Genomic DNA, 16,274 nt, shown 5'->3' with positions numbered 1-16,274 from the left:
GTGAACACACTCGACTGGCGTTCAAGAGATGCGCAAAATCTGATATATGTATCAGATCGGTGGGCTGGTCTACGGTACGAGCTGTGCTGATTGGTCCGGGCTGGGTTTGACTGACAGGTCTTCAACCCCTGTGATATTTTTGGCACTGGGTGACCTGCGATTCTGCAGGAACAGCGAATGAAAAACAAAAACACTTTTAAAAAATCTGACATCGCTGCTAAGCTCCGCCCCTTTCCTCTGATGTCACTGGCTCTTGTGGGGGCTGCCGTACTGGACCCTGTACTTATTGATGCGCTGGAAGTGAAGGGTCTCAGGGTCACAGGTGGTGGAGCAGGGCACCAGTCCCTCCCGCCCTTCTCCCATGAGCCACCTGCTGGTTTCAGAAGCCATGTCTCTGGTTACGTGCTCCTTCGCCCAGCGCTGGGTCCAGGCGTGAAAGCGCTGGTGCAGACGTGTGCTCACTCGCTCGTGAGACTGAGAGAGAGAGAGAGAGAGAGAGAGAGAGTGAGTGTGAGATGTTTAATGGAGCAGATCAATCTCAGAGGAAGAGAGCAGCTCTAGGGCTGCTTTTCTCACTTCTGTCTCGTGTGATATTGCACTCTGGGTGCCCTTCACATAGTTTGGCCACAAAAAGTGTACAAAATAGACAATGTGCATCTTTTTGCAGACACAGTATTTTCAAAATGCAAAAATGTGCTATGCGGTGAAAATGTATATTTCTTTCTGGGAAGTAGCTTGGCTAAAACTTTGAAGTTTCATATAGATGTAAATTTACTGATATTGCTATTATTTGACTAATTTAACTTAATAATACTATTAATTTAAATATTGCACATATTGAGTCTATATTATTATGTTACAATATAAAATATTTTTAATATATTAAATTGTATTAATATACCATCCTTTTAAATACCATAATATAAATATTAAAATCAATTTTGGCAACAAACAATCAAAAGAAACAAATGAGAGGTTTTATTATTGAACAATATGTAACTGCAGTGTCATACTAATAATTTTTGCATATTTAAATATATAAATGAGATGTTAGAGTTTAAGTATGTTTTTAAAACAATGTAAAACATGATGTAACCTAACTGCAACGAGTACACAATGTGGTAAAAAAAAAAAAAAGTATAGATGTGCTAGTTCATGTGACTCCGACAAAAAAAATTTAATAAACAGAAGGCTTCTCATAAAATGTTAAGGTTATGCACATATAATGATTTTTCTGTTTTGTTTTGTTTTAAGTGCTCAAATGAACAAAACTAAAAAATTTTGCTCAAAAACAAAACTGGCGACGGTTCTTCCTTATTTAGACATTTAGAGAAAAGCAGCATTTGCTAGTATCAAAACTATGCCAGTGATTGAGCATCTTTGTCTCATTGCTTCTGGGTGTGTGTGATGTTACCTGCTGGGCTCTCAGCAGCGCGGTGCGTCTGTACATGTAATCTTCTGATTTGAAGACGTACACCATCTTATAGGAGTTGAGTTTGAACATGCACTCCATCTTCGTGCTGTCTGCATTCTCTTTTCTGCCTCCGTCCTTCGCCTCCTTCTCCTGAGACTCACAGTCACGCTGACACTTACGGATCCGCCGCAGGTTCCTACACAAACAGAGGAGGACGGTGACCACAAACAGACTCCATTTACCTCTACGAAACTTCTCTGCTGCATGAGAACAGTCAGATTGGGCAGTTGAGGGGTCAGGGGTCACAAACACAGGGTACCTTGGTAGAAACACAGGCTTTTGAGACAGATGATCCCTCACGTCTGGAGATGTGAAATCAGCCGACAGATACCGCATAACGTAGTCTGACCAGCGCTACATGTGACCATGAGAACAGGCAAAATATATTACATTTGAAAGATGCTTTAGAATAACAAACACAACAGTGTTATTATTTTAAGATCAGTGAGATGCCATCCTATTTTCTTTTCATTTTGAATTAGTTTACATTTTTGTTATTTTCCATTTCATTTCAACTCATTAAAAAAAAAAAAAAAAAAAAAAAAAGTATACCTATTTTTTTTTTTTGTTAGTTTAGGTTTACATTCATAAAAGCTGTGTCTGAAAAAAAACAAAGCAAAAATGTAAATATAGTTTTGGCAAACAGTTGTTGTTTTTTTTTTTTAGTTTTTAATCAATTAACATTTATTTAAAGTAACTGGATTTTACTTTAAATTATTATTTTCTTATTAATTTCTTTTTCTTTTTTTAACTTTTTTAAAATTATATATAACTTTTTTTCCTTTATTACCTTTTTTTATTTTATTCAATCATTCTTTCTTACTTTGATTTCTTACTCAATTTAAATGTTTTATATTATTTAGTTTTAAAAGTACTACAACTTTCCAATTCAGTTGTGTTGGTGTGGACATTTGCATCCATGTGTGATCTGTGAATCTAACCTCGTTCTCCATCGGCCCGTCTGAGTTCTCCTCCTCGGTGTCCAGCAGCTCCACAGTGAGCTGAACCTTCCTGTTCTTCATGAACATCAACTAGAGTGAGAGAAAGAGATTAAAGACTCTTTATACATGAGACTCTCGCTCCGTGCGGTCTTCACTTGCCACTCCTTTTGAAACTCTACCTTAAAGCAGTTCTCGTCGGACATGAGCTGCTCGGCTTTGCGCTGGTAAGACATTTCCGCCGGTGCCCTGCTGCTCTGTGTGAGAAGAGATCCGCCTGTGGCTGAGTGGCTGCTCTCACTCAGGTACAGTTCAGTCACCTGAACACAGATCTCCTCACTCACTATGTGCTGGAGCTACAATTACAGACAGAAAAAAAAACAGATTTTCATATCCTACAGGGCAAAATAATGGATTATAAAACTGAGGAATCGAACTGATCTTTTGAGACACTGTAATAGTGAATAAACAGGAAAAAAAAAGTTATGAAAAATTCAAGAAATTATAAAATATGATGGTTTTTACAAATATAAAAACTAAAAAACTAAAAAGCAAATAAAATCTAAATCTAAATCATTATAGACACATGGAATAAAAATATAAATTCCATAAATCATGATAAAAACAAAAAACAAAGTATAACTTGTGCACATTTCAAAACCAGCCATTTTTGTAGTTTTCTTATATTCTTTTTGTTATTCATAATGTTTATTGACTTAATTTTTTCATTTCTTGGGCGTTATTTTTCATATGCAAAAAGATAATAAAAAAAACACATTAAATGTCTAACAATATTAAAAAAGAAATACAAAAACCACAAATACAAGTAAATTATGAACAAATTCCATAAAAGTAAATTTTTTTTTTTTTTTTTTTTTTACATTTGCTTTTCAAAATAAAACTACTAACACTATAAAGAAGACAAAAAGAGAGTGAAATAAAAAACCAATTTATAATACGTGACCCTGGACCGCACAACCATTCATGAGGGTAAATTATTCGTAATGTATGGTTTGTTATGATAGGACAATATTTGGCTGAGATAAAAAAAAAAAAACATTTGAAAATCTGGAATCTGAGGGTGCAAAAAAATCTAAATAATGAGAAAATCATCTTTAAAGTTGTCCAAATGACGTTCTCAGCAATGCATATTACTAATCAAAAAGTAAGTTCTGATATATAAATGGAAGGAAATTTACTAAATATCTTCATGGAACATAATCTTTACTGAATGTCCAAATGATTTTTGTCATCAAAGAAAAATCAATCATTTTGACCCATACTATGTATTTTTGACTATTGCTACGAATATAACCCAGCGACTCTAGGGTCACTTCAAGGGGTGTTTTTAGGCATGACATGCAAAAGCAAGTGGATTTGGACACACGGACCTGTCTGACGATGTTCTGGATGAGTTTGTCCATAGTGAAGGCGATGTAGGCGTGAATGGTGAACATCTCTCGGAGAGAATCCTCATAGTGAGACGCCTCCATATTCCCATCCAGCAGATTACGCACCATCTCCAGAAACGCCGAGTAATAATCCTCCACATCTACGTCCACTGAAAGAGAGGGTTTGAGTTTCTAAAATCAGTCCGTAACCAACTTAAAAAACAAAAACAATGAATCGCCATCAAATCTAATTTTTATTTCTGGCAGGTTAGCTTAGCTGGTTTTGTTACTCACTGGGCTCCTTCAGGCGCAGCTGGACAGCCGTGTTGTCGTTTTTGTTCCGCTTGTGTCCGAGCACCTCTCTCTCCCACTCGCGCTCCCTCAGGTCCTCTTCGATCTGTCGTTCGGCCTGCACGTAGAGCCGTATCAGACGCGAGCACAGGGTGTGGTGCAGCCGGAGGAAGATGTACCAGTTGTTATTCACGTAAAGCAGATTGTACGCGTCCTCGCAGGAGCGAAGCCGTTGAGCCGTGGACGAGCTGAACAGCAGTTTAGACTTCGTCGGGCAGCCACTAACTCCTCCCGTTAGCCCGTTGTGCTTCTTCGACGCCCCCTCGTCGATGTCCATGTCTTCCTCGTCATCATCTTCCTCTGCGTCCGACAGCACTCCTCTCTGGGAGAACAGCATGTCGGGGATGAAGTGGTAGATGATCTGTTTAATCTTGTGTTTGTCCTCTTTGTTGATACTGCTCTGGCGTTTCACGTGATGGATGATGAGCGCCGCCGCGTCCTCCAGAATCTGACGGTCCTCGTAGGTCAGTGTCACGTGAGGCCCGCTCGGTAAAGTACTGTTGTCCTCCGAGGCCTGTTCCTGACGCTTAACAAACACAACCATCAATCATGTGTGAGAAAACAGAGGGGAACCAACCTTTTTAACTTCTTCTAGAGGATAAAGAGCGTCTCACCTCATCAAAGATGCTCTCGATCTCGTTGAGAAGCGTTTTGGAGCGCAGCACCTTAGTGTCGTTCTGTTTGAAGTTAATGCCTTGATGGTCCAGAGATTTTAGGTAGTATTTCTCATTCTGCTCTCTCCAGATCTTGTTAAAACCCCTTTGTGCTTCACGCCACTCATCCTCCTTCAGCTTTAGCCTGAGACCCCGAATGAGAAGACAGATACGTAATTTGATGTTACAGCTAAAATCCAGATATTGGAAACAGCTAAATAAAAACAAATACTGGTAATAAAATGTAATAATCCTCATCGGTCAACCATTAATTTGGGATATTTTAATATAAATAATTAAATAAAATATAAAATAAAAGTAATATTATTGCTAATTGCTAAACCACTACTAATAAATAAATAATTAAAAATAAAATGCAAGTTTTAAAAAATATGAAAACCCTACATTTGTCAATTACTAAATTTTAATGATATAAAAATGTATGATATGATATAATATATGTAAAAAAAAAAAAAAAACACTACTGAAAAAACCCACTACAAAACCCTACATTTGTCAATTACCAAATTTTTTAATATAATACGTAAAAAACTCAAAACTACTAAATTAATAATAAAATGAGTAAATAAAAAAAAAATATATAGTAGTCAACTACTAATTTTGAAGTGAACGAGTGTGTATTTGCATATATATATATATCCATTTTATAAAATAAATAAATTACTTTTAAAAGATAATAAAACATACAACTATTAATTTGAAATATTATGATATAGAGTGCTAGAGAAATATTATTGCTGATGTAAAAACTAAATCGCTCACAAACCCTCTACTGCTAAATACATTTTTGGGGCATTAAAAGAATTAAAAAAATAAATGCATTCAAAATATCTGAAAAACCCACACTGGCCAACCACTAAATTTGAATAGTATACTACAATGAAATATAATAAACGTGATGTGCCTTTCGAAGGGCGTTCTCTCTTACCTCTTGAGCACAATGGGAACAGACACTGCCGGATTCTTCTTCAGTCCGTCGATAATGTCCAGAGCTTTGTCTCCATATATCCTCTGGATGGCTTTCCTGTGGAGAATCTCCGAACAGCCGCCCAGAGTGTTGTCCAGTCTGAATTTGGCCTGCTCTTCCGCAGACATCCGAGACAGCTTCTTCTGAACCACCTCCAGCACACGAATGGTGGCCAGGTTGGTTTCCAAGACAACATCCAGCTAGAGGGAGGAGTCAATGACATCATTAGCAAGAATTACAATCACAAAAAGTACAAATGTTCTTGGGTGTGGAAGAGTCTCACCTCGAATCGCTCGTCCTCGCATCTGTACATGTGTTCTTCATACTGAGTCTTCTTGGAGCTGACGAAAGTAGAGTCCTCAGACCAGGAGGGGAAGGAAACCCAGGTATCATTCAGCACCTGATGCATCCACAAAGAAATGCTTTCTTATTAAAAACATGAGTAAATTTGATGCATGTTCAATATTATACGCCAAAGGTGATGGGGTTTGTAAAGAAGCTGTTGTTAAGGGAAATCCTCTCTTACCTCTTTGCAGAGAGATGTTCTTCCTGTGCATTTGGGAAGCTGGTAGCTCTTGGGTAAAGCTCGATAACTGGATCCCAGACGTTTGCATGAAGCGTAGTCAATTTCCATGGCAATTCCTTCAGTGGCTCTTTCTTTTGGGTACGTCTCCAGGTGGGACATCTCCTTATATCCAAGGAAGTTCTTGAACCAAGTGAATAGCTCAGGAAATTTGCTGGGGAAAACGGGTTCATTAGTAAAAACACAAATCCACTACTGCAATATAGAAATTGGAGGCAGCTTTGTAATAAATACAAATAAAAATGAATGATTGAATGTCAAAAGAATTCTAACTAATGTGAAACAAACGCTAAGGAAGTTTTGTAAAAAAAAAAAAAAAAAAAAAAAAAAAAAATACAATTATAAAAGAAAGAATAATAAAAAAATGAATGAATGAATGAACGAAAGAAAAACTAAATCCCACTATTGAAAAATAATTTCTAGGGCACGTTTGCAAGAATAAATGAGGGAATAAAAATTTTATAAAAAAAAAAAATAAGATTATGTCCCAATTTTTTTGACAATACCCACATCTATACCGAATAACACAAACCAGCTACTTCAAAATAAATGGTAGGAGAGTTCTGTAAACATAAATAAAAATATATATTATTAAAGTAAAAAAAATGAATTAAATGAATTAAATCAAATAAGAGAACAATAAAATAAGATCCATACCATTAATATCCACATCAAACTGGACTTACCCCAGGAATGGAACCACAAGCTGAACCAGCTCAGCACGAGAAATCATCTCTTCGTTAAAAATAATCAGGCACCGGAGGAAGTTGTCATATGCTTCAGCACTTCGTAAGGCTTTCCGCACCTTCAAATGCACCAATAATCCATCAAAATAGGAAAACGAAACTTGCATATTTCATCAACATCACTATGTTAACCCAGATCAACTCACTTTGTCAAAGAAAAGAGACTCTGTTCCTCCATGTTTGCCAGCTTCTGCCATGGACGGATCTTTGATATTCATTAACTTGAGCTTTTTCTGGAAAAATTCAGATATCAAGAATGATATTCCACAAAAAACATACTGAAATTCAGTAAATATATTATTCAGCATGCCCTGTACCTTCACAGGTGGGGTGACGGCTGTAGTTGAGTGCTTGCGTATCTGGCAGCCGTTCTGATTGGGTCTCTGCTTGTTATTGAGCTGTGGTTTCTTGGCTGTTCCACCGTGATCATTACGCACAGATTCGGCCTTCTCTGCTGCCGTCTTGCTCAGCAACTAGAAGGAAATTCATAGCAGGAAATGTGTCACTTTCACTTAGTTATGTACGTCATGTACTAAAATAACCAAAGCTACAACTGAAATAAAAATAACAGGGTGCAACAGTGCATGATTTTCACTCGCATTTGCCACCAAAAATAGATGTGAGCATGTGTGAGAACAAAATTCGGTTTTATGAAAATTGAATTAAAAGACTTAAATATCTTAAATTGTATTACAAATTACCATATTAAGATGAGAAGGAATAAACAGGAATCACAAAAGGTCCTAAGGTGATTATTAAACTTCTAAAGGGAATTATGTAATTATAGTGTATATAATAAATAATTGACAAACAACAAAATTATATCAAAATATTTATAAAACTATAACAGCATCTCAATGACACTATAACAACAGATAACTCCGTATTGATTAAACAGACTCTAAACTTCTGAAAATGACATCATTCATTCTATTGAGTTATAGAATGTTCAAAAACTTTAGGTTAAAACATTCTAAAACTGGAATAATGTATCAGTCCAGTGGGCGGGGTCAGAGTGGAGGCGGAGCCTCAATCAAACTCACCACAGAGCTGTTGGCATCAGGCAGGAACTGTCCAAACTCGGAGAGCAGATCTTCTTGGTTTTTGAAGAGTTGTGCCACCTCAGCATAAACTTCTTGTTCAGTCAGGGCCGGGGTGTAGCTCCCACCCGCTTCTTTAGCATTACGCTGTTCTTTCTGATTAACAAAAATAGTACATGTATAAGTGGATTGTGAATCATAATGTATTTGTGAAGTGTTTTCAGGGGCCTGACCAGACCTGGTACTTGTGCAGGATCTCCAGGAAGGACTTGTAGATGTTGGGCTGGCCCTGGAAGCGGTTCTTAATCTTGTTGACGTAGCTGATGGCGTGGTTGAACTCCACGGGCTGGTTGTTCTGCAGCGGTGGGGCGGTGGGCATGCTGTTGACAGGGGTGTGGGGCTGCACTGGGGGCGAACGCGGGGACGCGTACGGAGGGATGGACGGATTGGGATGACTGCTTGGAGTCAGAACTGGAGACTGCACCGGCTGCACAGAGAGAGATGGAAACATATCAGTGATCCAGATCTGAACTAAACAAGGGTATCTGCAGTTTTTAAAACCATATGAAAGACTTTTTTAAGATCTCCACAAATAATATAAGTGTATATTGCTATAAAACAAACCCATAACATCTAAAAATGTAACTTTTAATAAAAAAGGAAAAAAACTTGAATTAACACGGGACTCTTATTTTGAAATGCCTTTGCTAACTTTAGTGCTATTTCCATATAATAATTCAAATGGACGAGGGAGATAAATATGTTTCAATCATCTACAGCATTTTACAATATAAAAGCCAAAAAGTAAACATTTTCATAATTCATCAACAGTAGTTTGTTGATGAGATGATAAGTAATCGCTTGGCATAAATGCTTTCCGTCCACAAATTTAAGACAGCTTAAAATGATGATTATGGATTTTGTAATACGATTTAAAGAAACACTCTACTTTTTTTTGGAAAGAGGCTCATTCTCCAACTCCCCAGAGTTAATAAATTGAGCTTTAACGTTTTTGAATCTATTTAGCCAATCTCCGGGTCTGGTGATAGCACCTTTAGCATAGCTTAGCATACATCATTAATTCCTATTAGAACAGTAGCATCGCGTTCAAAAATGACCAAAGAGTTTTGACATTTTTCCTATTTAAGACTATTTTGTAGTAATATTGTGTACTAAGATCAGCAGAAAATGAAAGTTGTGATTTTCTAGGCCGATCTTTTGAACGCGATGCTACTGGTCTAACAGAATTCAATGATGTATGCTAAGCTATGCTAAAAGTGCTATCCCCAGACCTGGAGATCGGCTAAATAGATTCAAAAACGTTAAAGCTCAATTTATTAACTCTGGGGAGTTGGAGAATGAGCCTATTTCCAAAAAAGTTAAGTGTTCCTTTAAATCAGGGTTACTATAGTTCCAATAAAATTTAAGCCATAAAAAACGTTATTTGAAATAACTGAAACGTTATGAACTAAAACAAAAACATAAGCTAAATATGAAAAAAAAATACAAAAAAATAAGTAAAAATTAATAAATTATAAATTACACATACAATATTAACCCCTTGGCATTCCAACAAAATTTGCCTAAAATACGCAGTGTACTGCGGGCGCTAAAAGTTTTATAAAAAACTATAAAGGTATCTAAACTTAATTTTAGACTTTTAAAGGACCCACGGGGACCTTATCAACTTTACCCTACAAAATATCTTTACTTTTTCAGTGTGACTACTACCTTGCTTTTCGGCGTGGGTTGGGCGGGAGGTGTGGATGCCAGGCTGGGAGGGTTTGTGGGGATCTGGTTCTGAAGCTGCGGTGGAGGTCTGGGAGGGATGTTCTGTACAGAGATGCCGTGAGGTGTGATGTGGTGGATCTGTCCGGGAGTAGTCACGTTCACCAGGTCATTGGTCTGAACTTCAATCTTGTATCCCGGTGGAAGAAATGTGTTAAACCCCATAATAAGATCAGGGTGACCCTTAAAGAGCTGTGACACCCTGCTGATTACGCCTGGGGTGTCAATACTGCAGACAGAGAGAGAGAGAGGGTATTCAAAATGATTAATTATGATTAACTAATTCCCAGTGAAACTATCTACTATTTTGTGGGGAATTATGTAGGGCAGGATTTAAAAGTGAGAACATAGCAAAAACATATTTTTCAGATAACAAGTGCTTGCTTAAGTCAAAAGAAACATCAGAAGAATTTGATGAAAGCAATGTTAGTTTTTATTTAAATCAATAAATGAAAAAAAAAATGCATATTTTATTCAGCAAAGGCATATTAAATTCATCAAAAGTGACAGTATAGACATGCGTAATGTTATAAGATATTTCGGTTTCACATTAATGCTGTTCTTTTGAACTTTTTATTCATCAGAGAATCCTGAAAAACCTGTTTCCTCGAAAACATTACACAACTATTCAATACATTAAGAAATGTTTCTTATGGAGTGGGGGAACTATGACACCACTTCGTAGGTAAGAACCCGGAAACGAGTTAACATTTTAGCACTTCCGGTTCCATCGTCCCAGAGTCAATGGGTTTTTTGAGTTATTTCTCTAAAATAAGGTCCGTGGTTTACACAAGTTCAAAAAACGTTCACGTTTTTTTCTACGACATAAAACACACCAGTTACAAACCACTCGTGATTTTTTTGAAACTGTTACTTTTCTTGAAAACCAGTTTGCTACATGGGACAGCAGGCACTGTCAGAGACATTACACGTCATCACACCGAACAATTGACCAATTTATAGTATTTTCCAGTTGGAGTATAATTAATACAATTAATTGTGGAATAATCGATTCATAGTTTCTCGCATTTTATATTGTTGTGCAACAATGTTTTTTGCTTTGCCTCGAAATGCAACCAAGGAAGATGCTCGTTTTATCGCTTGTTTCCTACTGATACAGAGACTCTAGGTTTGTATCATATGGTAAACTCTTATCACGATTATTCAGTAAACACTACATTGAGCGACCGTGGTGTAGTTCGTTTGTAGTTTAAGTTTAGCTTTTTAGTTCTGCCGCTGGTATTTAGGCTTCAAAATTCATAAAAGTTATATTTTGTGAAGATCATCTTGATGGACAAAACCTGTAAGTATCATGAACAATGTTGAATTCATAGCTTATTTTTTTACATTTATTTATAATTATGCATTTAGCAGACGCCTTCATCCAAAGTGACTTAGTATACAGATTTTTATTTAATTTTTGTAACCAGTATGTGTGTTTCCTGGGAATTTAAACCACAAACTTTTGTGCTGCTAACGCAATGCTGTACCACTGAGCCACAGGAACACAAAACCCTATGGAAAAATCCAATTGGCTTATTGTCAAGAGAACCATCGTGATGCTAACAGCTGACTGGCTTATAAAATGACATCATAGTTCCACCACTCTACTATAATGATTTCTGATCGTGAAGATGGGAGTAATGCAATATTACAAACCCACTCAGGTGTAGAAATGAACATGGACATATATTAATACATGCTGTGTTCATGATACCTAATGTTAACTAACTGATGTTTATTGTGAAGTGTTACTTTACATTTGAACAGAAATGTGTTCAATAGCATATTACATAGAATCGTGATGATACACTAGTATCAGTATCCTCTACTAACATTTTATGATAACCCTAAATGTGAATAAGCTCACCTCTGAGATTTAAACTCTTTCATGATATCCAAGAAGTCATTGTAGACCTGTGGATGATTGCCAAACTGTAGTTTCACCTGGTCCAGGTAAGACAAGGCGTCCTCCACCTGCAGGAAGGAAAAAGAGATTCCAGTTTATCTCACACACACACAGCTGCTATTGCAAGACTGCATTGGTTAGACTCCCAAAAAAAAACCCAAACACAAAATCCCATCTCACCTTGAGTCTCTGGAACTGCTGCTGCCCCTGTGTGGATGCGGAGGGGGTGGGAGGGTGACTGTGACCCTGCACAGGCGCAGGACCGTGGGTCTGGACCGCCGCTGGACCATGATGGTGAGCACCACTGTGGGCTGCCGGACTGGGAGTGTGACTATGACCACTTGAACTTTGGGCTACTGTGGACACCTTAAAACAGCAATGATGCAAAGATCACGTTTAATGAATAAATATGTTTCATAATAACAAATACTCCTTACTAGGCAAAAGTATTGATTCTGTCCTCACTAAAGTTGAAATGTTTCTGAATATACCTGATGTTCAATTGTTCAATTTACAGCTATGTGGAGCCTCTGTAAGAAAATACTCAGTATGTTTAATATATATGATTTATATTACATATAAATACATTACATGTATTTCTTAAATATATGTCGTGTGTGTACTTATATATATACACACACACGTAAATATACACAGTACATCATGTATTATGTACTGTAATTATGACTGAGATATATGTGTGTGTGAGTGTGTGTCTATATTATATATATATATATATATATATATATATATATATATATATATATATATATATATATATATATATATATATATATATATATATAGGAGTTTTTCAATAGGCTCCTATGAAAACATCAAATAAGGCAACATGATGCATTAAGAGCTGGAGGGTGTAAACTTTTGAACCGGATGATGATTTTTCTTGTTTTGATTGAAGGTAATATTTTTTCACCTACTACTGCACTTCAAAAGCTATATAAATACATACATGTTTCCAGGAAGACAAAATAAGGACAATTTACCCTGATCATCCAATTCCAAAAGTTTACACCCCCGGCTCTTAATGCATCATGTTTCCTTCTTGAGCATCAGTTAATTTTTTGACCTTTTGTAATTGTTAAGTATGTGTCCCTCAATTGTCCTCAGTTTGAAAAGATGGATCTCAAAACTATACAATCACTGTTGTAAAGGGTTCAGATATACAGAAGAAGCTAGAAAACCAAAGAATGTGCTGGAGGATTTTTCAGAAGAACAGCAGGCAATTTAACAGTTCTGGACAAACAAGGGACTCATGAACTATCACAAAACATAAAATCAGTCGTGGATCATCCAGGAAATGACACCGTACTAAGATACTATGGAAACTTTTGAAAGGGGTCATTTTTACTAAATCAGTTATTTTGTCTTGTGGAGTATTTACTAGGGGTGTTTCGGCTTCTGATCACTATCGGCCGATAATCAGGTGGGGATGTTTGTCTCTAAAAATGCCGATCTCAATCTGATGATGTGTCTGCCGTGAGCGTTTTAGCACGATATGCAGCGGCAACATCTCAGTCTCTGTCTGGTGCAGGGAAAATAATTAAGCTGAAGGTGAGGTGCAATTCATATGCCTTCATTAACTCTTAAAGTAATATGAAAACCTTCTGTGGGACCACCCCGTGTACTCTCCCATTCTCTCTCAAAATGCACAAATGGCTTCAAATCAAATAGTGTCTGGTCTATAAGCGAGCTGCACGTTACGTTGCATGGGAATTGCAACTTGCACAATCGAGGCAGCGTTGCATCATCACTAAAGTTTATAAATTGCATTTCTTTTTAATTCTTGCCACTGCTTAAATCATTCAGCGTTTGCGCGCTCATGCACACTCGCAGCACACACACATAGCGCCAGGTTCACACATACTTTGTTTGCAGTGCATATACGTACGTTGCATTTTTTTTTTTAGCGCTCATGTTAAGCGTTCACCCTGCACACGGTTGCGGTCTGGCAGTGTGCTCCAGCAGTTATGAGTACTCACTAGTGGTGAGTACTTTTAGATAAAAAGGCAATAATAGATGGCACTCCTGGAGGTAGGAAGACAAAGTTTTTTATGAACCTAGGATTGCTTGTTAGGGTTTGGCGATGTCTTCAAATTTGGCATCGGACGATGTCTACAGTGAAACATTGCGATGGATGATGAGGGTTGGTTGGGAGGGGGGTGTTGGGGGATTACGGGAGGGGTACCCGAAGCGTGAACAGTGTAAAGACGTCCGGTGTAAATACAGTGTAAGGAGAGATGTTTGAGAACGATGGCAAATGAATTGCAGATCCTCAGTACCACTGACTAACATATAATTTAGTAAAATTTGTGGTAAGTACTACCACTCCAGAGTACAAACAGAGTACGTGCGATCGCGAATTTTGAAAACGAGAGTGATGTCTATCAGCCATCTGCAATGAACCATGGCATCGTCTATCAGCCCAACCTGATTGCTTGTAATAAAGATTGAAAAGAAAAAGGATAGGCATTAGAGCTGACTGTTTCTGTCAGTGGTAAGTTTTAGAATGTTTGTGATAACGTAAGAAAAGTATTTTAAATGTTTTGCCACTTGCTTGAGCAACTTTTTTTGTGCTGTGTGTAAGCTATTGTTCAACAATTGCATGAGTGTAAATCAAAAATGCACTGCTTGATCGAACATTAAAGTGAGATAAATATACATTTCTGGAAAAATGTCTAAAAAATGCTCCCCTCCAGCCCTCAAATGAAAAAAAACCTCCCCTCTCACAAGACGGAATTTCCCTCCATTTTCAAAAATGAAATTCAGGTCCTGAATAAATGTCTTAAATTCCTGTTTGGAGTATTACTATAAATCAGAGGTTCTCAATTCCAGTCCTCGCGCCCCCTGCTCTGCACATTTTGTATGTTTCTCTTATGGCTTCAAACGTTCGTTCTATTTGAATGTAAGTGCCCTGCGAAGTGGACATCACAGGATATTCCACCATGATTCCAGTTCAAAGCGAACGTATGTGTTCCATTCAAAGTGAGATTCGTGAATTTAAATTGTATTTATTTACAGAGGTATATGATGTAACACGTTGCGAAGCACAAATAAGTGAATGAATGTTCCAAACAGATTTCCCCTGCTCAGGGAGTAGGGAGCAATGAACACTGTGTACGAACCATCTCAATGGGAACACAGTTCATACACGGAGCTCACTTCTAACGAGCTGATTATCAGAATCAGGTATGGTAACAAAGAGAGACATGCAAAATATGCAGAGCTGGGGGGCGCGAGGACTGGAATTGAGAACCACTGCTATAAATAATTCTACATGATAAAAATAAGGCTTTAAAAAGATCGGTATCTGTGATCATGTTGGCAGATACTGCTTTCTGTGATCGGCAATCTGCCTCCTGATCAGATCACCTTTAGTGTATATAAAAACATCTGATATGTGAAATAGCTTTTTCAAGACAGTACTTAATAAAAAACAACAAGCAATTTTTATCATCATCTTATTTTGTGAAAATTATTAACATTTTGCATAATCTTTTAAGAGAACAGAACACAACTGTGTGTATTAATATGCCATTGACCCTAAAATATAATGTTGGCCTTTAGCTTATTCAGCCAGATTCTAGATTCTGGAGTTGCTCTGGATTAAATGGATGCAGTGTGAACACATTCCTTAGAGCTATAATGCATCACAATGGTGTGTGTCCGCACCTGGTATGCCTGGGGAACCGGGTACTGTATTCCTGGAGTAGGCTGCATGCCGTCAGCCACAGCCTCGAATACTGCAGGCGCTGGGGCCAGAACCCTGTGCTGCAAGCCCTCGGTGCTGCCGGGAAGCCGGCGCTGTTGTGGGGTGAACACTGGCTCCTGATCCTCTAAACGCCTCCTCATGCTGTACTCATACTCAGACAGAAACTAAGACCTAAACAGAAAAGGCAAAGACAGCAACTTAGTAAACATCATGATTTGGCTGTAGTCCAAGCCATTACCAACAGGAGATCTAATATTCCAGACACTGACTAGCTGGTGAATAAAGGCCACAAAATAGTATATGTATAAACAAACATGAATGGTGTGTATGCATGAGCAATTGTGCACAAATGCATACATAAATATACGTGTGCATGTTGAGTATATGCTTATATACATATATAAATAAATGAATGAGGCAAATGCATAGGTGTGTATAAATAAGTGCGTTTATAAATGTGTGTATGTTAATACATGCGGTTGGTGTGTATGGGTGTGTGTGTTTCCAGCACATGCAGACAGTTAATGCTAACTTGCTTACCCGCGTCTAAAAGTGACTGAGTTTAGTCAGGATTTCGCTTTTATCAAATAAATTAAGAAAACTAAAGGTCGGAAGTTTCAGTCTGACAGAAAACCAGCTTATTGAGAGGGAAAAAAGTTCAGAAATACTGAATAAAACTGGTA

The 16,274-nt window shown here is 37.5% G+C and overlaps 1 protein-coding gene across 1 annotated transcript; it reads right to left on the bottom strand.

Moving 5' to 3' along the window:
• Window positions 1-243: 243 nt before the first annotated feature.
• On the bottom strand, window positions 244-15,755 carry LOC113066646 (paired amphipathic helix protein Sin3a-like). Its single transcript, XM_026238583.1, has 20 exons — window positions 15,552-15,755; window positions 12,042-12,227; window positions 11,823-11,929; window positions 9,896-10,181; window positions 8,403-8,651; window positions 8,168-8,320; window positions 7,442-7,597; window positions 7,271-7,357; window positions 7,065-7,183; window positions 6,322-6,532; window positions 6,079-6,195; window positions 5,757-5,995; window positions 4,769-4,952; window positions 4,098-4,680; window positions 3,804-3,973; window positions 2,595-2,768; window positions 2,416-2,505; window positions 1,734-1,828; window positions 1,415-1,610; window positions 244-474 (listed from the first exon to the last, which is right to left on the bottom strand). Exons 1-20 carry the CDS (start codon window positions 15,729-15,731, stop codon window positions 244-246), a joined length of 3,813 nt encoding a protein of 1,270 aa, XP_026094368.1. The 5' UTR covers window positions 15,732-15,755.
• Between the last annotated feature and the right edge of the window lie 519 nt (window positions 15,756-16,274).

The sequence above is a fragment of the Carassius auratus genome, chromosome 50 (assembly GCF_003368295.1).
Source record: "Carassius auratus strain Wakin chromosome 50, ASM336829v1, whole genome shotgun sequence".
Lineage (NCBI taxonomy): Eukaryota > Metazoa > Chordata > Actinopteri > Cypriniformes > Cyprinidae > Carassius > Carassius auratus.
This window is presented reverse-complemented; position numbering and strand designations above follow the sequence as displayed.